Source organism: Corvus moneduloides, chromosome 1 (assembly GCF_009650955.1).
Source record: "Corvus moneduloides isolate bCorMon1 chromosome 1, bCorMon1.pri, whole genome shotgun sequence".
Classification (NCBI taxonomy): Eukaryota; Metazoa; Chordata; class Aves; order Passeriformes; family Corvidae; genus Corvus; species Corvus moneduloides.
Genome location: NC_045476.1, coordinates 27,387,093 through 27,410,163, shown reverse-complemented (window position 1 = coordinate 27,410,163; position 23,071 = coordinate 27,387,093). Strand labels below are relative to the sequence as shown.

Below are 23,071 nucleotides of genomic sequence, written 5' to 3'. Positions count from 1 at the left end.
ACAAGTTGTCCCTTCACAGTTTCCTGCCTCAGCTTATGAGCAGCTCTTGCAAGAGCATTGCTGCTGCAGTTCCCTCCAGCTTGAGTCCGTTTGCCCTGGATGCAGCTCTGCTGTTTCCAACTGCTACCTTCCGTACAGGCCCTCCACTGGACTTACAAGTACTGCTGTTGTAGGAACCCAGAGTGCAGAGAATATTTCTCTGCCTGTTTTGAAGGGTTTTTACCCCCCTGAACAACACTGTTTTGACCTTCGACCATGGAAAAAATTGCCAACTATTGGACAAGAACTAGAAAATACAATGGTGTGAATTAGGTGATAGACTACTATGTAAGATTGTCACAGGGTGAAAAACTTAGAGGTTTTGGGCTTCTCTTTGTAGTAAATAGATAAGAGCAAAAAACATCAAAATGGAGGATTGTTGTTGTTCTCCAAACCGTCTTCTTCTACTACTCCATATTCTGCAGTAAAAGTAATTTGGGATGATTGGACAAAAAATTCCGCAGTTCCTGGCTGTGTTACTGAATAATTGGTAGGAAAGTGAAAATAATATATGTTTTCAGTAACTATGGGTTAAATTATCTTTAAAAGGCTGTGTAAATCTTGATAATTAGGCTTTCTCCTGCATTCTCTGCTCTGTGCGGTGTCTGGGTCATGCTAGTGACTCTATTTCTCTGATAAGACTTAATAAACAACTATCTAGCAGCAGTGAAGGCTGAAAGTCTCCGTTTGTCTCTCGAACTAACTCCTGGCAAGGACTTTAAAAACTCTCTCCCATCAGGAGAGATTTGATTTACAGCACAGATCTGTCAGCTGTGATGTGAGGTTTGTTTGCACTAACCCAGGAAGTGGGTATAGAGATACATAAAGAGCTAGGAATAAATACAGGCCTACAGGCATACATATAGGTAGTGGTATAGATATGTGTGCATATTATTTTTTCCCAGTTGTTTCTAAGAAGTGATTATGTTCACTTAGTAACAGAGGACAGAGGTAGTGGCGTTTTGTACTGTTGTGTCTAATGTGAATAATAGTTTTGGCAAAAAAGACAGTTCATTCAGATAGACATAAAATTTTCTTCATTTCAGTGAGGAACACAGCCAGGGCTGTCTACTTCAGCCTACAGCAATATCTCCAATAACAAACTGTGGTTTTCCCTTTCACCCTCATAGATAATTCCAGAAATAAATCTTACGGGAGAGAGTAAGCCTTTGGCATTCCAAGGATGCAAACAAACTTGCTGGAGTGATCTATTGTCAATCTCTACCCTCAATACATTACCCTTTCCTTCAGCGATATTTAATGGAGATGGTTTTTTTTCAACTGATCTAAACAATTTTGTCATTTTGCTTGAGTGTTGCCAGGAAAACCCACTCCATGCATCTTAAAGCAAATTGGGATCCAAGCATTTTATTTATCTGTTAACAGCACAAAATTAAGCAGCAATAAGAAAAGTGTGTCATTCAGGATAAACAGTGGTAGTATCACAGGTAAACCTCCAAACTTGACATACACAAATGTTAGTAGACACCAGCAAATTTTTAAACACCCTTTGTAAAAAACGTAAAAGAGCTTTCTGAAGAGCATTCACTTTCCCTTGGCAGCCTTTCAATAGCACCACCAACACTGGTGCTGTACACTTACCTTGTCAACTAAAGGTACCATCAGATTCTTGCATTCTTGGGGGAGTCCAGCTCAAAAACTGAAAATGGCCAGTAACTCCTCCCACACAAAATGTGCCAGGATAGAGAGCTGTTGATGTTCCTCTGGCAGGGTTTTCCATAGCATAACCAACACTACTGCTATTCACTTCTCTTGCAAACTAAAGGCACCATCACTATCTCAGTCTCCACAGTGCCCAGCTGCAAAATTGAAAATATCCAGCAATGGGCCCTACACAAAAGGAGCCAGGACAAAAAGCTGTTGCTGGCTTTTACCTCCTTCCTCCCTGTCACCGTTCAACAGCACCACTAGATAGAGCTATGTCCTTGCCTTGCCAGCTAAAGGTACCATCACACACTCAAACTCATTTCAAGTGCAACTCCAAAATTGAAAACGTCCAGCAACTGTTCTCACACAAAAGGAGTCAGGACAGAAAGCTGACCCTTATCTTCTCCTGCCAGCCTTTCAACAGAACCACCAACCCTGGGGCTACGTGCTTGTCTTACCAATGAACTGTGCCAGTGCATTCTCTCACTCTCTCCAGAGTCCAGCACTTTCTCCCATACAGAAAGTGCCAGGGCAGACCTCACCTTGCTCTTGCAGGCTTTCAACAGCACCAATCCCACTGTGGCTAGGCAAGTGCATGCCTGCTGCTCTTGCACTATCAAGGCACCACTTATGTCCTGTTCCTCTTGTTGAGTGGAAGTTTGGAGAGGGAGTGAGCACTGCACTACCCTTAGCTCCATTTCCTCAGGGGATCTTGCTTATGCAAAAGAGCCTGTGCTTTAAAAGGACTCCAGGCTTGCTGCACTATCTGGATCTATTGCTTCTCAGCTGTCCCTGCATGCACTTCTCATACATCCCTGGCCAAGAAGCACAGCTGGGCAAGTTTTGAAAAGTAAAAAGTGTGCTTGTCATTGACTCGTGTCATACTTTTGAAAATATTCTACAGTACTACATACCTCTTCTACATTTGTGTTTGGTCAATACTGATCCTCATTCTCCACATCCTCACTCTTCAGGAAACAGGGACTGCTTGGCCTGTACTCCTGCTGCTAGTCTTGGTGGCTTTTCTTTGCCAGACTGCAAGGGTATTTTTTCAAGCTAAACTGAAGAACACATCAGCCTGATCCTGCCTACTTGTGTGCATTGTGTTAATGCTTGTGAGCATTGGTTCTGAAAAAGACAGAAGGAAAAAAGGAAAAAGATAGAAGGAAAAAAGGAAAAAAAAAGACAAACCCCCCACCATAAAATATAATCCTGTTTCCATTTGCAAACTTTTTTGATTTGTGTCCTTAGAAGAGTTTTTAGAACTGAAAACCCCCTGGTATTTCAGGCAAATAATGGTCTCATTGTTACTCAATGTCATTGAGTTCTGAGGTAAAGAGAGAGGGAAGCTGTTTTGGAATAAACCTACATCAATTGCCTAGTCCAGCTGCTGACCAAACACTGCAACTCGGCACTTGCTCTACCACCTAAGCTTCACCAGCAGTTAACCCTGACTCTTGAGAGAGATCAGCTCCAGGAGTGAGCAGGAGTTAAAGGTGTTTCTAGCTCTAATTTTTGAAGATCCAAAAGCTTCTTGGCAGCCCATTTAGAATCCTAGCATCACAGGAACTCTGAGCTTGCTCTACTACCTAAATCTTATGCCACTGTCCTTTGCATCTCTCAAATTTACAGGACAACCTACTCTATGATTTAACTTCACAAACTCATTAAGAAATACCACAAAAAGCAAATGACAAAGATGGGCACAATCTCTTTCTCCAGACCATTCTAGCATGTGAATTTAACTATTCACCACTCAAGTAATGGTATTTCATAGCTTACAACACGTAAGGTTTAATATTGTGCACCTATGACCAAAATCCAAAAGAATTACATACCCAACAGACAAGTGCATTCATACTTCCTCCTGCATCATGGGTGCATTTACTACCTGACACCAAAAAGCATGAATGCCTCAGGAGTTCAGCAGCTGTTGGATCTGCGGTCTATGTATACTGCCATAAGTTAATGGATTTTTACCTCACTTCCTAACATATTTAAAGGCTGTAGGAGACAGCAATTTGCAGGTGAGAATAGGTGCAAAATTGTCCTGTAGCTTTTTCTTATGAGGTCATAAAGAAATATAACAAACTATCATCAGAAATAAGGCCTCAATGACATTTTGCCCTGACTAGTCTTGCACGTGAATTCACCTATCCACCACTTTAAATCATAGTGTTTGATAACTTATAGCCCATAATTCTTAATATTGTGCACCTACAAGCAAATCTCAAAAAAATGAAGCTGACATGGAAGTGTTCGTACATCCTCCTCCATCACAGCATGGGTGGTCCCTGTAACACAAAAGGATGTATAAAAGTCTCAGAAGCCCATCTGCTGTTGGATCATTGAAAGCTTCCTTTCTAAGTTGATGTTTTGTACTTTCCAGCTTGAAGGTTTGTTCTCTACCGCTTCTGTAAGTTTATCAAATACCTTCTGTTATGTCCACAGAAACCTCTGTCAGTCTCGCCTTGCAACTAAGGGCACTCATAGAGCCTTTGGTAGGTCCCTGATGGCTCTGAAAGCTTATCTCTAAATTTTTATCATTACTTTTACTATAAGCCATCTACAGTTGTCTATAAATGCCTGCTGATGGCCCTGCACAACAGCCCATGGAGTGCCTTTTAATATGTCCCATGAAAAGCCTAGAGCCACCTGGAGTGCAGTAGGGGCATCTGCTGATGTTTCTCTTCTCCTCACTGGTCTGAGAATGCTTTTTAATTCAATTGATCTGCTGTGCAAATCTAGAACCTTCAGATGCCTTCTCATCTGTCCACAGGGCCTCCATGTGCCTTTCATTGCACGTAAGAGCCCCTGCAGTGTCTTTGGTGCACCCCCAAGGTACCTCTGAGTGACTATGCAAAAACCTATTCCTAACTCAAGGCATACTGCTGCAGTCACACTCAGTGGTATATGGGGGCATTCTGGTGTGCAGCATGCCTTTCCAAATGCCTTTTGATGTAACCCAGCAGTGTTTTTGAGTCATCAGGAATTCACTGGGTCATCTGATTACCTTTTTGTTCCCTCTGTTCCTGTGCATCAAACTACAGGGACAGGTAATGGCTGTTTTCAGCTTTTGCTGTTTATAGCTTTGTCTTAGTTCAGCTGAGAGTGTTATGATAAAAACCCTGGCCTTGAGCCTAGCCAGGTACTTGGGCACTGCATCACTGCTGTTCTAGTCTGAGCAACAGATGTCTTGATTGTATTACAAAGGAATAAGAAAAAGAAAAACCAAAATAAGTGTCTATATGTCTAAATAGACCCATTCCTTTTACAGCAGGACAATCTTCTGATACACTTTAGGTCTTAAACAACATTTACAAAGCTAAAGAGTGCCTGAAAAGGAACAGAATTATAAAAGAAGCAAAGAGTTTCTATTGAACACCTAAGCTAAACTGTTCAAAAATTTCAAGTGAAAAACACTTAGGAGCTAGTTCAGTTGAGAAAAGCAGATTTTATTTCAAACAGCAGCATACATACAACATTTTCAAAATATACATATCTGAAAACAAGAGACTGCATTTCATTAACCACCTTGCTGTGGTTTATCAACTGTTAAATTATATTTGGAACCGGGTGAAGTTTCTGCACCATCGCCTTCCTATGAGGTGGATGCTCTCATGTTTCATCACTGGTATAATGGTGCAAGATAATGGTAACTGTCAGTACCTCATAGAAAAGAACCCACACAACTTGTCTATTTGCTGTCACCTGGTGGTTTCAGCTACCTAAGTATTTTAAATACAGAAATATTATTTTTAACAGGTATGGCAAATCATGAACTTCAGGGAAACACTCTATGCATGTCATAGACAAATTTGACTGGCTATATATATCTCTGAAGGAAGGTTCCTGAACCAGGACTAATTCCAACAGAAGCAACACAGCAGCATTTTGGTAAAGAAAGAAGACAACCTTTCCTACAACCCTTCCCTTTTATTATGATGCAGAACAAAGATTAAAATAATCAAAAGTTGCTTACATTTCTATATCTTTAAAAATACGATTGCATTACCAATTTTTTTGTTTTACCACAGCTTAAGAAGTGTCAGAATATGCTACACATAAATATCCTAACCCATCCACCATTTATCAATTCCCCATAGAAATATTTTCTACCTAAATTTGCTTAAAATATTATTTAAATATAACATCTTATTAGGAAAAAAAGAATACATCATCATAAGATTCAGCTTGCAGGTAATTTTCAACGCACTAGAACACAATGAAGCTGCTCAAATTATGGCAAAAAACTTTGTTTTCTTATGGTGGTGGTGTGTTGTGTGTGAAAACCACATGCAAACAGATTAAGAATAAATGGTGATCACTTCACGTCCACTGCCTCGGACTAGGAGAACTCTATCCAGACCTTCTGTCAGAACTTCCAGAAATTCCATGTCTGAAATACCATCTGGTCAAGGAATTTATTCAGAAGAGAAACAAAATAGCTAGTAATCTCTCAAAAAGTCTGACATATAATGCGAAAATAAAGTTCAACAATTTCATCAAAGAGTTTTTATGTGTCACCCTTTACTGTCCCATTACTGGTTATTCAAGTGGAAGTGAGGCCTAACTTGGGAGAAATTCCTAGTTTTTCCCTAATCACCTACAAAAAAAGATAAAAGTAGGAAATTTTAAAATTAGTTCAAATTTAAGAAATGCTTTATATCAATAGAAAACCCCCCTCCCTCACCACTACCAAGATTTTTTTCTAACTCTCTTTGTGTCACTTTCTTAAAGGCAGACTTATGCTTACCATACTTACTATTGGTTATCCCAACAGGTAATGGCAGAATGACAAAAATGAAACTCTCAATTTCAAGAAATATGGAATAAATACAGTAGAGGATACAGTTTTCATCCCCTTTTCTGTTTTTAGGAGGTCCAGGCATATTCAGGAGAACTAGCTGAGCATGCTGTGATTTATTAAGCACTACTCCGTTGAGCTTCACAGCAGTGTGCATTCTTCTCACATTTGACTGATTTCTAGCATGCAAAGAAACATTTTTAAGCACTGTCATAATACTTATGTAATTGAATCATATTTATTTGAAATTACAAGTATGTAAAACAAGCTATTTTCATGGACACTAGTATTTGTACATATTCAAAATAAATAAGAAAATTCAATACCTTTGACAAGAACATTTAAGTCTGAAATTCAAGCAGTTCTAAGTAATTTGTCAGAATGCACAAATCTTCCAGTTGCCAATTATCTTTTACCAAGATGAATCAAAACTTTGGTTTCAATAGAAATTAAAGTTCAGACAAGAACCACTAAGAATCCAGTTTGAGTTATATAAAAAAGTAACTGGATTTATACAAGAATTCCCAGACAATGAAATTACAGGTATGCAATGGAAAGATCACAGTATTTATGCTGTACAGTACAAGGTTTTATTCATGCTCCTTTGGAAACATTACAAAATTCTATAAGCCAGTGAAGAAAATTCAGAAACACCACAGAATTTTGAAAAAATTACTAGCTTCTCACGCCGTAAGAGTAAGGCAGTAAGCAGTGAACTGAAATTGAGCCTATTCCCTTACATTATCAACATTACCTAGTATTTTCCTTGATGCATCTACAAATGTAATTGTTGTAGATTTGTGCACAGGAAGAAAAAACGGCTAGGATTTAAAAAATGTCCTAATTTTAGTCTTTCTCTTGTATGGTTTAGTTGCTTTTCAGAACAAAATAAAAGAACAGTTTCCTTACAGTTCCTGAGAAACAGCCATCTGTGTAAAGTTAGCCATGGCTGGAAATGAGTCTTATGCTACAATGTGACCAAAATATTCAAACTCTAACTTAGTCCATTTATCCAAAAGATCTGCTGCCCAAAAATAGATTTTTTTTTTTTTTTTTAATAAATAGTTAAAAGGCATTTGGCCTGAAATTTAGTGGCCAGTGAAAACCAGCCCTATCAATTCAATTGATTCTCTACACTCTGCCACCCCCAATCTTCCCCCTACAAGAGAATGACATTTCTAAAACTGAGTTTATCAGTCCCTCCTGGGGGATTTTCTATCACGATGCCCATCTATCCTAAGAACCAACTGTACAAAAACCATATATGGAACAAAGGAACGCTTGAAGCTCAGTCTTTTAGAAGCAGAACTGCATTTGAGACGATCAAACAAGAACTATGAAGAAAGGCAAGATTGTATAACTTAGATGTATAAATATTGAAGCTGAAACATTGTTAAACTAAAAACAAAATGCAGGGTGTAACTTTGTGACTGTGGGCAAAAATTCAGCACTGAAATAAAGGCTTGCGTTGTGTAAAATATGAACTGAGGCATACTAACATCACTTATCCTTCAAACACTGGTAGAACTGAAATCATACATAGTAGACAAAGTAAACTTCCAAAATTTTCAAAAGAAGCTCAATTTGTTAAGCAGATAAAATTAAGAAAATGCTGAACTCTAAAAAAAAGCAGAGCAGTCAAGTGAATTTCGCTCAAGAGATGTAGTATCCCATTTTTGTGTGCTGTCATATATGTCTGAACTTACGTTATTTCTACACATGCATGGGTTGCTAGAAGGCAGGCAAGAACTGACTTTTGATGAAACATGAAAGTTCCCTTTGGGAACAAATATTCCTTATTGTGCAAGTAGTTATAGCACAATGAGAGGCTATTCTTCCAGAATAAAAATATATTCAATTTTAAATGTAGTAAATTAGAACACTAAATACTATGCTGGTGCAGAGGAGTACTGTCAATATTTATATTCTTACAGAAACTAAAACACATGTTTTGTGACTTAGCTTGAACAGAAATCTGATAATACTTAAGAGAACATTAACAAGTCACAATGATGAATATTTTTTCAGCGACGTGCTATATCACATTATATTAAAAAAGGAACAAAAGAATAAATGCATTGCAAATTATGATTTAAAAACATGCATAAAATGTAAAAGATCACAAGAACCAGAGAACCCAGCCTATGTTGTTTAAGTGAAGTGAAATTTAGACTTACAGATTTCCCCATTCTCTATGTGAAAGGGAAGCAAATGCATAGAAAAAAAAATTATGCCATCAGGTACATTATTAAGTCAACGATATTAATATACTGTACAGGCACACCAAGTTTGAACTGTAATTTCTACCCAACTACACATTGTAGTTTTAAAATAATAATATCTGAAATCAGTGTCTTGCACAATTCTAAAGTAGTGATAAGAACTATTTCAAAGATACTAATTTTAAAAGCCTTTAACGATTAGAGTATAATGGAGCCCAGGACAATGCTTTAGAGCATGACCACAATAATTTTTGGAATCTGCAGAACGCAAACTGTTTCTAAAGAGCTCAAAGCAAATCCACAAACCAACTTAGGATTTTAGGTACAGATTTTAAATATGCTTTCTAACCGCATTGCCCAAAAGTCCTAGATTTAAGATACGTTTTCTTTAGATATTAAGATTTCCCTTGACATCCACAGTTTTGGTTTGGTCATGTGCAGAAAATAATTTAAGCTATTCTTCTAAAATCACAACATGAGGAAACAAACAAACTGATTTCCTTCTGTCATTGTTTTTGTGTCTACTACATTGGTTTGACACAAGGAGTAGCTCTTATCTATCTAAGAAGAAGACATTAGGGAATATTTAAAACAGGAAATATTTAATATAGCAAGACATACATATTTACACAAGTTTTATATTGCTTTAATTTACAGGATGAGCACTGAATGTCCATTAAAAAGCCAACCAACCAAAAAAAAACCCCAACTCCCCCTCTCTTCCTTTGTTCAATAAAACACCCCCCACACCCAACAAACATGCACCCAAAATCAAAAACACAACCTAAGTGTCTTGAAAGACTATCTGCTTCTTTGGTACTCCCTCTACTACCAAACACAACAAAAATACACTAATTTTTCACCCAGAGGGAGAAAGAAGAAGTTATCATTAAGCTTTTTAACATATATGCTTTCTGGTACAATCCAGACGTTGAGTTTACAGCTTGAAGTCTGCTATATTTAAACTTCACTCAAAACATTCTCTTTACAGTCGTTCTACCCAAGTACATACTATTTTTATAAGGATGCCATTTAAGTGAAGTGCATGAAAAGATTATTTTTGTATTCAAGTTTAAATAAAGCAGAATCACTTAAAAAACAAAACCCAGATAACACAACCAACTAGAACCCCTCCCCCCATTAAAATACGCACAATGAAATAAAAAGCTCCAAATACCACATGCATACTTACGGCTTCATGTTGAAAATATCTTTAAAGCCAGACACATTTGAATCCTTGTTTTTATGCTTTTCCGCTACAAACTTTTCTTTAGTCCAGGTCATTTGCACTTTCTCTGGCACAGCAGCAGCCACACTTGCTTCAACTGCTGGAGCAGAGTGTGAGGCAGTGTTTCTATCATGGATCAGCTGGGCCTGGCCACAAAACAAATAATCACCCCAAGATTCAGTCAAAACTAGCATTTTCAAATTACACATTATTAAAATTTTGAAAAGGAATTTCACAGCAGGAGAACCAAAGAGGTTAAAGAAAAATGCACCTTACTTTGTGAACAAATATGAGACTATTGTGACTTTAGCATGAAGTGAAATTGCTTGTAAAAATGTACTTAATTGTTTATATTTGCAAGACTACATCTTACCTGGAACATTACTTTTGTAATGAACTCAAGTGAAGTTGAATTTCACCAGAGAGTACTTTATTAACATCAGGGCATTTTGCCAATGAAAAACTTGAAAGCCAGTACTCTCATTGTTCATGAGTTACATTATTTCACAGATACTGTTGTAAACATTGTCCATTTCACATGCCTTTAGCTGAACTACCACATCACTCTCATGACGCCAGTATGGGACTGGCTGAATTGAAGGCTAGCTGTAGATTTAGATTATTAAATTAGATTATTTATGCCTGCAAGAGTATATTACATAACAAATCCAACCAATCTAGCCATGAAGGGGCCTTCTCTTCCCTTTTAACAGTAGAAACTCAAATCAACTTCAAGAACACAAAAGCGCATGTTGGAAGAATATTGTGTTTTCTATTTTCCATTCCCCTTGCTTCTTTGGAGAAAAGAAAGATTAAATATTTAGCACATTATTTACTTACTTTCCCTCATAATACTTTGTCCATAGACTTCTCTATTTCCATCAAATGCAACACAAATACAGTAACTTAGACTCTGAAAATTATAAATGAATTGGTATTTGGGGGCAGGATTCTTTTTATGCTTTGGAGTTTTCTGTTTTGGAGGAGGTATTTCTTTTTTTCCCTGTGATTGTTTGTTTGTTTGTTTGCTTTATGTTTAACAGTTATGAAAGCTATTCAGAGACTTGTTAAATCATGAGTTGAAGCTCCTGTTCTGTTTGGGAACCCAAATTATTCACATGTTAGACATCATCATGATCCCTCCACATATATGTTGATTAAGAATTTCATGCAGGTCAATAAAAAGCATGAATAAAACCCAAGCAGATGAGAATACTACTTTCGTCTCAGAAAAGCAATTCCTCTAGTGGTTGACAAATTGTAATTGCAGGTGGTTTTAAATGCCTTTGAGCTTCTGTATATTCCCTAAATTATTTCCTAGTCTTTATCCTTCAGGATTCCCAAATTCTAGAGTTAATTTCTGAGGTTCATATAAATATCTCTTAGTTTGATGGTCTTCCTATGTTCACAGATGATTAAATGATGATTCAAGGCCATAAATCAGAAATTCCTGTGAATACAATTCTATGAGGAGAATGAAAGAAGCTAACAAATACATGCCAATATTATAAATACCATGGAACAATATCTGATGGACTAAAATTTCAAAGGAACAACCGTAAGATGAGTTCAGTTCAACTATACTTCAATGGAAGAAAATTTGCCATGTTTAGAAAGACAGTGAGACCAAGAGAAATTCTGGACCTATAATACACATTTATAAAAATGCAAACACAACAAAACCACATTCTTGTTAGTGCTATTTTGACACCAAATTCAATTCATGAAACACAACACTTTGCTCTCTCACTCCATGATGAAAGGGAAATACAATGGTATATAGCACCTACAAACTAGGCTACACATTTTAGATATGAGCAACGCTTCAAGTGCACTCTAAACTCATTGATTACATCAGTCCATTTCCTTTCACTGTCACCACGCAGAAAGCAGTAGTGACATATATAGGTTAATAATGGCTTGCAAATAAGCATAGAAATCTCCTTAAAAGACCTAGTATATCAATACAGTCTCTGCGAATCTTCAGTATTTCAACAGAGAAACTATAAAGGAAGTCAATGGTTTGTGAAAGCATGAAATATGTTTATTAATGTAACACCCTGCTTCTGGCTCTTAAGAAAACAGGAAATCTCAGAAATGTGTTTCTTTTACGGAAAGTAAGTTTGAGAAAGAGAATATAGTTCATGTCGCAGAAGCATCATCTAGAGACAAGAAATACGGGTTAAGATAATGAATGTAGAAAAAAATATTAAAAATTCCTCCATAACAATGAATGATTAAATTGTTCATGTGTAGTTTAGTTTGCAGTAGTGGCACTTCAAGTGTTGCAATGGAAAATATGTCTAGTCAGCACTATGTCCAACTACCTCTTCCGCTTGGTAATCATTAGTCAGCAGTGCCTGAGCATCTTGGACAATGGACAATGGACTGGATTAGCTTTTTCTTCTAATTGAGCCTCGAGATTCATCTGTGATGCTCTGAATCTGGGACAAAAATGTTACCAATGACAAAAAAAAAGTCTACAGAAAAAAGCAGGTATCATATTCTTCTTCATTTCAGTAGATGAGATGTGGTATCAGCTTATACGGCTCTTTTTAAAATGTTTAGTAGTCAGTTATGAAGTCCCTTTACAGACATTTGTGAAAACATCAAGCCAGTTGAATCTTTCAGTCTCTATGGGAAGCTCAAATATTCACTTGTTTGTGAGGGTCACATCCTTTTGTATACATACATATTCAGGTGAATTTTTTTACTCAATTACAAACAAAAGCATGAAAAAAATTAAAGCATGTGAGAAAGCTACTTTCCAACTCTAAAAACCTAAAACCTTAAAAATCTAATGATTCACAAACTATAATTTTGCTCCTCACGTGCATGCACCCAAATTTCTGCCAATGTTACCTAACAGCACAACCCAACACAATTTGGTGGGGAAAGGATTATTACCTTCTCACAGGTCCCATTATCACTGCCTGGCCCAAGAGTCATTACTGAGGGTTAACCAGAGAAAAAAGCCAACAACCACCAAAAAGGGAAGCAAGAAAGTGAGCGAGGTTCTACATTTTCCTTCCCCTTTGTAGCATGCTGCAGTGGGGTCTCCTGCAACATGCATTAGACAGTGAGGCCCGTGGAAAGAAATAGGGAGCGATTCTTGATAGAAGTTTCAGAGATCTTTATTCTCCAGCCACATGGCCAGGGGACTGCTGAAGAACTGAGCAATCACAGGACAACCAGGGTCCTCCCCAGGCAGGGGAACACAAAATAACCAATGGGGAACAGGATTAGGGTACACGTGATCAGGGAGCAGGGAGATCCCATGCCTAGGCCATACCTCTACCCCAGGGTCCCCTCTCCCAGGACCCCATGGCAGGGGGGAGGAACCCCAACAGTAGTGCTATTGACAAAGTCAAATAAATAAATGTTTGCCAGCTACACTTAAGTTACCTATCTTAAGCTTTGCAGGCACATGTTATATTTACACCCAAGCAGAAGCAATTTGACCAAGTTTTCCAAGAAAGTAAACAAAAATCTGATGAGTCCTCGATGCCCTGTTCTACAAGAAAACCCAGAGGGCAAGATCAAATCAGTTCTAGTTTTAAAAAGTGACAGAAGAAGGAAGGGTGAGGGTGATTGCTCAGGGACAAAAGCAGGCCTATGACTGAAACAGCAAAAGAACGCTGTACAAAACCAAATGCACCTCTTTGAGAAGGTCTTAGCTTCATTTGAAGGCATCCACTTCAGGTTAAAGTGAGGTTAAAGTACTAATCTTGGTGGTAACAGGAAACCAAATTACACTCACCATTCAAAGCTGGAATACCAGGTTATATTTGAATGCCTGGAGACAGACAATAAAAGAAAAGCAATGCTAATTTGAACTAGAGATACTAATAAATGAAATGTTTTGGAGGTCAGCAAAAACATGAAAAGAATGGCTCAGCTCATTTAAGAAAAGATGATCAGAGTAAGAATGGGCCTGGCACACTGAGTACATCTACTCATCTTGTAGCTCCAGAGGACAAACATTATCCACATTTTCTTATGAAAATACAAAAGAACAAGGTAGATTTAGATATCCTGATCAGAAACAATACATAGATATGACTTTTAATCTTGGACAAGTCAGTAAATACTAGGGGTTCTTGGAAATATCAAGGGTTTTACTTCAGACGCTAAAATAAATTCAGTGGTATTTTGAATGTCTCCACCACAATCGTTGGGGTTTTGACACTGACTAGAAGCCAGGCACCCACAAAAAACTATCCACTTATTTTCCTCTGCTATAGCTGAGCAGAGGAGGGGAAATTAAAACAAAAACTTCATGAGTGAGATAAGGATTAGGGGAAAAACCACTCTAAGGCAAAACAGGTTCAAAACTCAAACAGTATAAAGAAGATTTATTGTTAACAGATTTAAAAATAAAAAGGGTAATGAGAACTAAAATAAACCTTTAGAACACCTTTCCTTCCCAATCCCTCCCTCTTTCACACTGACTGTGCAAGGAGACAAAAACATGGGGTTTTGGTCAGTCTTTGTCACTTCCTAAAAATCTTCCTTCAGTACGCTTAAGGAAAGGAGTTTCCTCCTTCTGCTGTGCCGTGGGATCCTTCCCATGGGGATAGTTCTCTGTGAACTTTTCCAGCACGGTTTTCACATTCACAAATAGCAGCCCATCCGACCTGTTGTAACATGACTCCCTCCCACAAACGGTGCAGTCTTCCCAATACTGCACATCATGGGTCATTTTAGTTCATGGGGTTTAGTCTTTTTAGGAGAAGCTGTTCTAGTTCGGAAGCAAGGGCTCTCTATCTCTGGAAGAAAGGGTCTGCTCTCTCTCTTCGAGTTCCTCACTAGATTACAGCTTTTCAGCATCCACGTGCTCCAGCATGAGCACTTTTCCTCATGGGCTGAGCATGGATCTCTGCATCCCCCCCATGCACTTCATGAATTACAGGGAAATAATTTGTTGTATCATAGTCCTCACCACAGCTTGCAGAAGAATCTCAGCTCCAATGCCCAAAGCACTTCCTTCCCCTCCCTCCTTTCACTGACCTCGGTGCCACCATGTTGGTTCTCCTCACATGTCCTCACTTTTCCTCTTCTCTGACTCAGAAGAAAATTGTTGTCCGTAGGTATTATTGTTCTCAAGTTTTATCAATTGAAAAGTTCTTATTGAGCTTCGCTATGCCAAAAAGGTTGATCTCGACTGTGTTCCATGTCGGGGAATTGTTTGCCATGTTTTTGTTGTTGGCCACTTGGTCCCTGCTGGCACCACATGGGTGGCCCTGGGCACGCTGCTCCTGCCCTCAGGAGGGGTTTGGCTTCGGGAGGGCCTCAGCCATGCAGCCTCCCCTGGCCCCAGGAGGGCTCTGGCCGCACATTTTTGGCTGTGCCACCCCGGCCACATGGGCATTCCCAGTGCTGGTCACAGCACCTGCCCATCGTCAGTGTCTTCAGCGCTTGGCTCTGTGCCAGACATAGTAGAAGCTTTGAGCAGCTTTCTCCCGCCCACAAAAAACTAGACTGTTTTTTTAAACTAATACACTCAGGTTTTACCCTGCTTGATAAGAAAGAAGAAACTGAAGCTATAATGGTGATGGTAAAGTTCAGACAAAAGTGAGTAATAAAGAAAATTATATGGAAGGAATAGAAAGAAATAAAAACTTCAAGCAAACAACTCTGAAGTATAGTCCAGATTCCAACCAGCTCAGAGCTGAGGAGAAATTCTTTCATCTCCTCTGCAATTGATGTGCTATAGACTACAAAGCACTAGGTCCTATTATTCATGTGGAAGTTAAATCCTCCAAAATCTCCAATAGATAAATCACTCAAACTCCACTTGAAAAATACTACTGTTCAATAAAGAAACAATAAGACTGAATAGGATGTACAGAAAAGTTTGGTTTGTTACTGAAAAGATGTTAGGCAGGCTTAAATTGAAAGAAAACTACCATGACATGGATAAGAAAGAGGATTTACAGTATCACATCATTGTAACAATAGCAGGCATCTTTAGGAACCTTAAAAAAATCCTGTGAGGTGGAAAAATGAATAGAGAGAAGAGGAAAAATAAAAGGAAAAAAACCATAAAAACCCTAAACTGCTTGGACTTGTACGATTAACAGCAAAAAAGAAAAGCCACAAGAAAAACAATCTAGCTGTTTTACAAATGAGCAATTAAACACAGTAGAGTTCTCTTATTTGCCGCGGGATGGAAATAATTTTTGTGATGGCAAAGCCAGAGAATTCACTATCTTCTACATCGCTAAAAAGTCTTGATAATACTGAAAGAGTTAGCAGAATATATGAGGGGGTAGGAGCACAAGCCAAAAGGAAAGGACTTATAAGTTACAAATATTCATAAAATTACAGCTGAACGAAGCTTGTTAATAAATATGCAAAATAGTAAGGATAGGGGAGCAGCAAAAACAGCATTTCCATCTTGATACTATAGGATTATAGATTGTTGGCCTAAGTTTGCTTCCAGAAAGAAATTAGTTGATTCATAAAACATTCAAAATAATGCAGAAACTAAAAAAAAATATTCAGTGTGATTTGAACAAATTTGTATTATATTGTGTAATATGGTGTATTTGTAAGTTATATGAGGAGTGGCTGAGGGAGGTAGGCTTCTCTAACATGGAGAAAAGGAGGCTCAGGAAGGACTTTCTCATTCTATTCAACTACCTGGAAGACAGTTGCAGTGAGGTGGGGATTGGTCTCTTTTCCCCAGTAATAAGTAACAGGACAAGAGGAAATGGCCTTAAGTAGTACCAGAGGAAGTTTAGATAGAACATCATGAAAAATTTCTTCACGGATAGGGTTATCAAGCATTTGAGTGGGCTGTCCTGGGAGGTGGCTGAAGTTGAGGTTCCGGAGGTATTTAAACAATATGATATGGCACTTAGGGACATGGTTTAGTGGTGGATGTGGCGGTGTTAGGTTAAAGGTCTTTTTCAATCTAAATTATTCTATAATCCTAAAACCAAATCACAATCAAAGCTAATCAGTCCAGTTGTATAATCATGAATCTTAGCTACTGATGTCAAGTTTGGAAAGGCTCTGAATATATTCGACACTGATGCTCAAATGTTTTGCTAATTAACACTTGCACTCAACAAGAACCAGAAAACTCTTCAAATCTGTTTAAATAAAAAATTATTTCTTTTCCCACATAACTTTAACGTTGAAAGTTGTCTTGGGGTGACTTTATGATGTTGTATCCCATATCTCTGCCCTATGCCCAGAAATTAATTTTGTGCCTTTCTATGCCTTTAAACTGAGCCTGAGAGGGGGGAGAGAAAAAAAAAACGAGCAAACTCTTCAAAGCAGTTTACAGTTTGTTTCAAGGATGCAGAGATAGAGACAGTTCTCTGCGTTCAGCTGCGGCAGCAGAGGGAGAGTGGAGGGAAGCACTCTGCTTGCTTTCTCAGCCAGTTTTCAGCTACTTTTTCTCCAGAAAGAGAGACAGAGAGTTGAACTTTGCTTTCCTGGGACTTTGGGGTTTTTTTCCCCTCTTTTTTGGACTGTTTCAACATCAGAACACATCGGGACTTTTTCCACAGAAGTGGAGGCCCTGGAGGAGGGGGCTCCACCCCATCCCAGCTTCGAGGAGGAAGAGAGAGGCTACCTATGGAAGGACTCTGAAATTTTCCCAGGTTTTTCTCTCCACAGTGAGAGGTTTTATTATTTAGCATTATTATCCTCTTCCGGTGTGTTTGTTAAATAAATAGTTTTTATCTCTTTCACTTTCTTCGAGGAAAATTAGTTTTTTCCTGAACCTGGTGGGGGAGGGGTGGTGGTAACCTGCCTTCTCCCAGAGGATATATTTCCAAATTTGTCCAAACCGGCGAACAAGTAAAACTGGTTGTAGAGAAACACAGAATGCAGTTATGAAAGTTCTTAACTAGTTAGAAACCAATTAGAAGCCACAGCCCAAAGGTAGTACTTTCAGATTTTTCACAGAACATCTTGTCAAGTCAAAGTTCCTACCTCCCTTTCCCTCTCATTCTTTGATAGCTGCATCTGTTTTAGCATCTGAGATCGCTGTTCCATCATAAGTGTCTTCTCATACGTGAACGCAGAAATATCATTTTCAAACTGCAAAAGAAATTGGCATTAGAAACACCAGAAGAAAAGTACTACTTGGAAGAACAACATTTAGACAGTGTATCTCTCATACCTGTATTCATTCAGTGCTCCTGGATGTTTTCATGGCAGTAGAGTAATCCTAAGCATATAATTTATCAATCACTTCTGTCCTCATTCTTAAAACTTAATCTTCAAACAGCAATTTCATACAGTGAACTATCCTAGTGTAACAATATTATTGTTGTTTTATCTAAATTTTAGGTACTTGGAACAGACTTTCCACTATTCTGTTCCAACTAGGCTGCCAAAGTGAGAGTTGAAAGCAGTTATTTAAACTGGGCCTGCATTGCTGCCACCTAAGCATGTGTGTACACTTGTTTCCTTAAAAACTGTCCACAGGCACAAATAACACATTATCCTTGCATCAGTGAGAAATGTTCATAAACAGAAGCCATTAGGAAAAAATTCTGAAATATATTCTCACATTGGCTCAAAACTAAAATGCAACATAAAAATCTACAGCAGTCACCTGTGTTGTCACTGACTTGTAAGGTATCTCTTATCCTCTGGAAGATTCCCAGAATTAAATATTACCCTCAGCAGAAAAGAATAAATTGTATTTCTGTAGTGGTTTAACACTAGCCAGCAACCAAGGCTCATGCAGACTCTCACTCACTCCCCCACAAGTGGATTTGGGAGAGAATCAGAGGGATAAAAGCTAGAGAACTCATTGGTTGAGATAAAGACAGTTTAATAGGAAAAGCAAAAACTGTGCACACAAGCAAAGCAAAACAAGGAATTAATTCAATGCTTCCCATGGGCAGGTCCCCATCATGCATAATGGTTACTTGGGAAGACCAACGGCATCACTGCAAACATTCCCCCCTTCCTCCCTCTTCTCCCCACCTTATACATTGAGCATGATGTCATATGGTCTGGAATATCCCTTTAGTCAGTTTGGGTCATCTGTCCCAACTGTGTCTCCTCCCAACCTCCCCTAACTTCCTTGTCAGTGTGGCAGTACGAAAAGAAGAAAAGATCTTGGCTCTATGTAATCCCTGCTCAACAATAACAAAAACATCTCTATATTATCAACCCTGACATTTAATCAAGAACAAATCCAAAACACAGCCCCATACCGTGAAGAAAATTAACTCTACCCCAGCTGAAACCAGCACAACTTTCTATACTGTCTTCTGCTCAAAATCCAACCAAGGCTGAGACTTTTTATGGCACTCTGTGTTCTTTCAACTGTACATGCCACAGCTTTTTAGACTTTCATATTTAGTAGTCTAAGCAAAGAACAGTAAATCTTTCACATGTAATTTTTTCCTAAGTAATTAAAACAATTCTTAAAATTGTTTTATGATTGATTAGCATGATGAATCTTTTTAATAAGTTCTGGTGATTCTAGAAACTAGTGGTGGTAGAAGTTTTGAACCAGTTTACTCATCTTCATCCCACTTCAGAATGAGTAGTTTTGGTTGTTTTTTTTTTTTCCATAAGCCTTACTTTGGGCGTTATGCTAGTCACCTTTTAGTGCTGGAAATTACATCCTTAGTTTCCAAAAAAAGTGGACCTAGACAGAGTATAGCTTTAGTCCTTTCCTCTTAAACAGTTTATGACCCATATTTAGAAAAAGAAAAAGTTACAAAATTCATTTTGTCACTACCTTGACTTGTGAAACTGTAGCTATACTGTCTTGCTGTTCAGTGCTGGCTGAGGCTGGTGATGCCAAAAACAACTCTCATTTGAGACTAGGGATTCCTTATTCCAGAGAGGTATTCTTCCAGCAGTTGGAGACATGGACAAGTTCATCCTGTCTCATACCATATGTCATAGCTTATTAGATTAAGCACATTCAGCCTTCCATTTCACTGCTTGCTAAAAATTCAAGCTTTTTCCTTCCTGAATGAACCAGCTCTATGGACTGGTCCTCATAAATAAAGTAAGAATTAACACATCAAACATCTCAAACTCTGCTTGACAAACCCATTAAACTCGCCGCCATGTATACTAGCATTGTAATATGGTAAGACAACGATGCTTAACTTCTTGTTCTTTGTGGGTCTGGAATCTTTCCATTTCTGTATTTGGGCTAAAGTCTCTTTATTTGAAAAAATCTAAATCTGTTCTCCCAAGTTTAGTCCCAGTAGCACCTTAAAAATATGTAGTAACAAACCATTTCAACAACTTCCACTTGAGCATTCAGTCTAAGATGGTATAAGAACATCTGAAGATCCTTCTTCATTTGAATACTATTATCATCCATTTGAGCGACGGTGAAGATACGCATTTTACATTTTCTCCAAACCTACCAAAAAGATACATTATAACAGTTTGTAACATGGTGATTGCTACTACCATGCATAATTTGAACAACGTGAAGGAATATTGAATTAGATATGCTTAGAACCATTCAGTGCTAGAAAACTAAATCCCAGCCATTTTCTGTTGTCCTTGCCTTGTGCTGTCGAAGGAGAAAAGGCAGCAACATCAGCATACCACCATCATGAACAATCCACCACACATCTATATTTCCTTCAGTAAAACGTTCTTGATTTGTTGGAAATAAGTCAATGTTTTTAGCCACCAAAAGTGCTTGTTGAGCTGCAGTTGTTTCTCGTACAGTATCTGTAAGGGAAAACAAGACATTTAATCAAGAACTCCTAGTTTTCATTCACAGATTTTGCTTTTGTTTATAATTCAAAAGTTTCAACCCTCCCAGATTCTGCTGAGGCAAAAGAGGAATATCCTAGGTATCTTGGCAAAAGACCTGGGTGCCTTGGTTCCAGCCGAGACAAGGTTAATTGTTGCAGTAGCAAAGATGGGTGTGGCTAGGACCCAGAGGTTATTCTACACCACTTCATGCCATTGCTGGAAGCAGGGGGGAGTATTTTCCCAAGACAAAGGGTTCCTTCTGGTCAAATAAACATGGTGCCGGTTCCAAGGTGGAGGGAGTGGTTGGGTGGCAGCAGTTCCAAGGCAAAGGGAGTGGTTGTGGTGGCATGGCTGCAATCAGGTGGAGCTCCATGGTGAGCATTTTTGCATGTGCATTATTCTCTCTTTCGTACGCTTTTTGTTATCAACATTGTTGCTGTATCCAGTATGTTGTTCTTAACGTGTGATCTTTACCTTTTGTGCCTCCAATTCTCCTCTCCAACCAGCCACAGGGGAAGAGGAAAAGTGAGCGAGTGGCAGCATGGTTTGGAGTGTGTCAGTGGGAACACTTAATTGGGGAGTACTACTTCTAAACCACAGCAGTCTTTATTTGGTATCTGAGGTAAGGCACAATGGGTTGAGGTAACAGCAGACTGCCCAGAGCAGGTTGGAAACAAATTTGATCCAGGCATTTTTTATTTTAGGTATAGAGCCACTAGTCACAGTGTTGCATGGTCTGTTTATGTGGGAGTCTTACCTAATCCTGTATATATTCCTGTCTGCACTCCTCATGATATTTTTCAGAGTAGCAAGAGGGATCAGGATTTCTTTGCTGATGTACCGTGGGATGTCAATTTATGACACAGTAACGTCAAGGGTCATTTGGGATGTATCTTGAATGTTGCTCTCCTACTCTTAACCTCGGGCACTACCTTTGCATGTTTATTAATCATACACACTCTGTGGGGAGATCAGGGGAGGATGATTTTCCCCAGCTTTTCACCCCCTTTTCGTGGCCTTTACCACCCCCTTCAGCCTGTTACATTTTGAGAATTCTGAATTCCGTTTAGATGTTAAGGAAATAATATTTTTGGTGATAAGCCTGCCATGTGTCCTCAGTCTACACCATGTTTAGAGTGAAGGAGTTTTCTAGGGACGTTATTCAGAGATCTGCCCCAAGGGTCATGAGTGACATGGAAGGTGGGAGAAAATGGGCTTTTGAAGGATTATTCTGCTCCAATGGTTTGGAACTTCACTCCTGAACAACTACAGGACCCTGGTAAAGTGACAGAATACTTGAAAGAAAAATGCTGCGGCAATTCCAGGGAGGTGTGAAGTTTTGCAGCGTGCTGGGCCCTGGCTACTATTTACTGCACATTCCTTGATACTAGAAAGCAGTCTCAGGGGGAAGAGGAGGAAAGCAGACTGACAGGCACTGTAACCACTCATACTGCAGCTGAACCAGAGGAACAACCTGTGCCAGTAGCAGTTGCCCCTATATAGAAAAAGAAATCCAAGACAAAATCAGTTCACTTAGTGAGGTATGAAGAGGAAGGAGGGCCCTCACAACAGGAGGAACAGGCAGAGCCAGAGATAATCACCCAATAATCCCTATCTCCAGGTGAGCTGTGAGATATGCAAAAAAAATTTCAGCCACCAGTTGGGTGAGCCCCTAGTGACTTAGCTGCTCTGATGCTGGCATATTGCTGCTGATATGCAACTAGATGGTAGTGAAGCCAAGCAACTGGGATCCCAGACTTGGGATGCCAGCACTGGCAAGGGGATTGGGAAGAAGGCAGAAACACTCAGCCTCTGGAGGTAACTGCTGTCAAGCATGAAGGAAAGGTATTTTTGCAAGGATGACCTAGTACTGCACCCAAGCAGGTGGAACACCATGGAGAAAGGTATCCAGTACCTGAAAGAATTAGCTGTGCTGAAGGTAATCCATAGGGATTCAAATAACAAACAGTCCCCTGTAGATCCAGATGAGGCTCATTGTACACAATCCACATGGCAGAAATTTGTACAGTGTATGCCATCATTGTATGCCAACTCATTGGCACTGATGTCAATGGAAGGAGAACAAACAGTGCTTCAGGCAGATATCTGACTCCAACAACATGAAGATCATCTGAAAAAGGGCTACTGGCATTATAACTGGATATTATAAAGGGATTCAAGCTTCTTCAGAAGTGATTGGCACTAAAGTACAGCTCCTCCTGGCATCCTGAATGCCAGTGCTGGACTGGATATTCAAAGGGAGAATCCTTTCCATACATCATGCCACTGACGTTACATGGAGTAAGTGGGTCACGCTGATCACACAGCAAGCTTGAACAGGAAACCCCGATTACACAGGGATCTTGGAAGTCATCACAAACTAGTCCAAAGTTGAAA

The 23,071-nt window shown here is 38.9% G+C and overlaps 1 protein-coding gene across 3 annotated transcripts in view; it reads right to left on the bottom strand.

Moving 5' to 3' along the window:
• Positions 1 to 5,141: 5,141 nt before the first annotated feature.
• The window catches only part of LOC116441343 (solute carrier family 12 member 7-like), a 69,099-nt gene continuing 51,169 nt past the window's right edge, over positions 5,142 to 23,071 (bottom strand). For 2 of the 3 annotated variants that reach the window (XM_032103118.1, XM_032103132.1), the window contains exons 19-25: positions 20,478 to 20,647; positions 20,196 to 20,327; positions 17,915 to 18,022; positions 9,929 to 10,110; positions 8,692 to 8,706; positions 6,560 to 6,693; positions 5,142 to 6,106 (exon numbers count right to left, since the gene is read on the bottom strand). In XM_032103118.1, coding sequence (XP_031959009.1) covers positions 6,015 to 6,106; positions 6,560 to 6,693; positions 8,692 to 8,706; positions 9,929 to 10,110; positions 17,915 to 18,022; positions 20,196 to 20,327; positions 20,478 to 20,647 — 833 coding nt within the window. In that variant the 3' untranslated portion in view covers positions 5,142 to 6,014. The remainder of the gene's footprint in view (positions 6,107 to 6,559; positions 6,694 to 8,691; positions 8,707 to 9,928; positions 10,111 to 17,914; positions 18,023 to 20,195; positions 20,328 to 20,477; positions 20,648 to 23,071) is intronic. The other variant, XM_032103126.1, reaches the window with a different exon arrangement.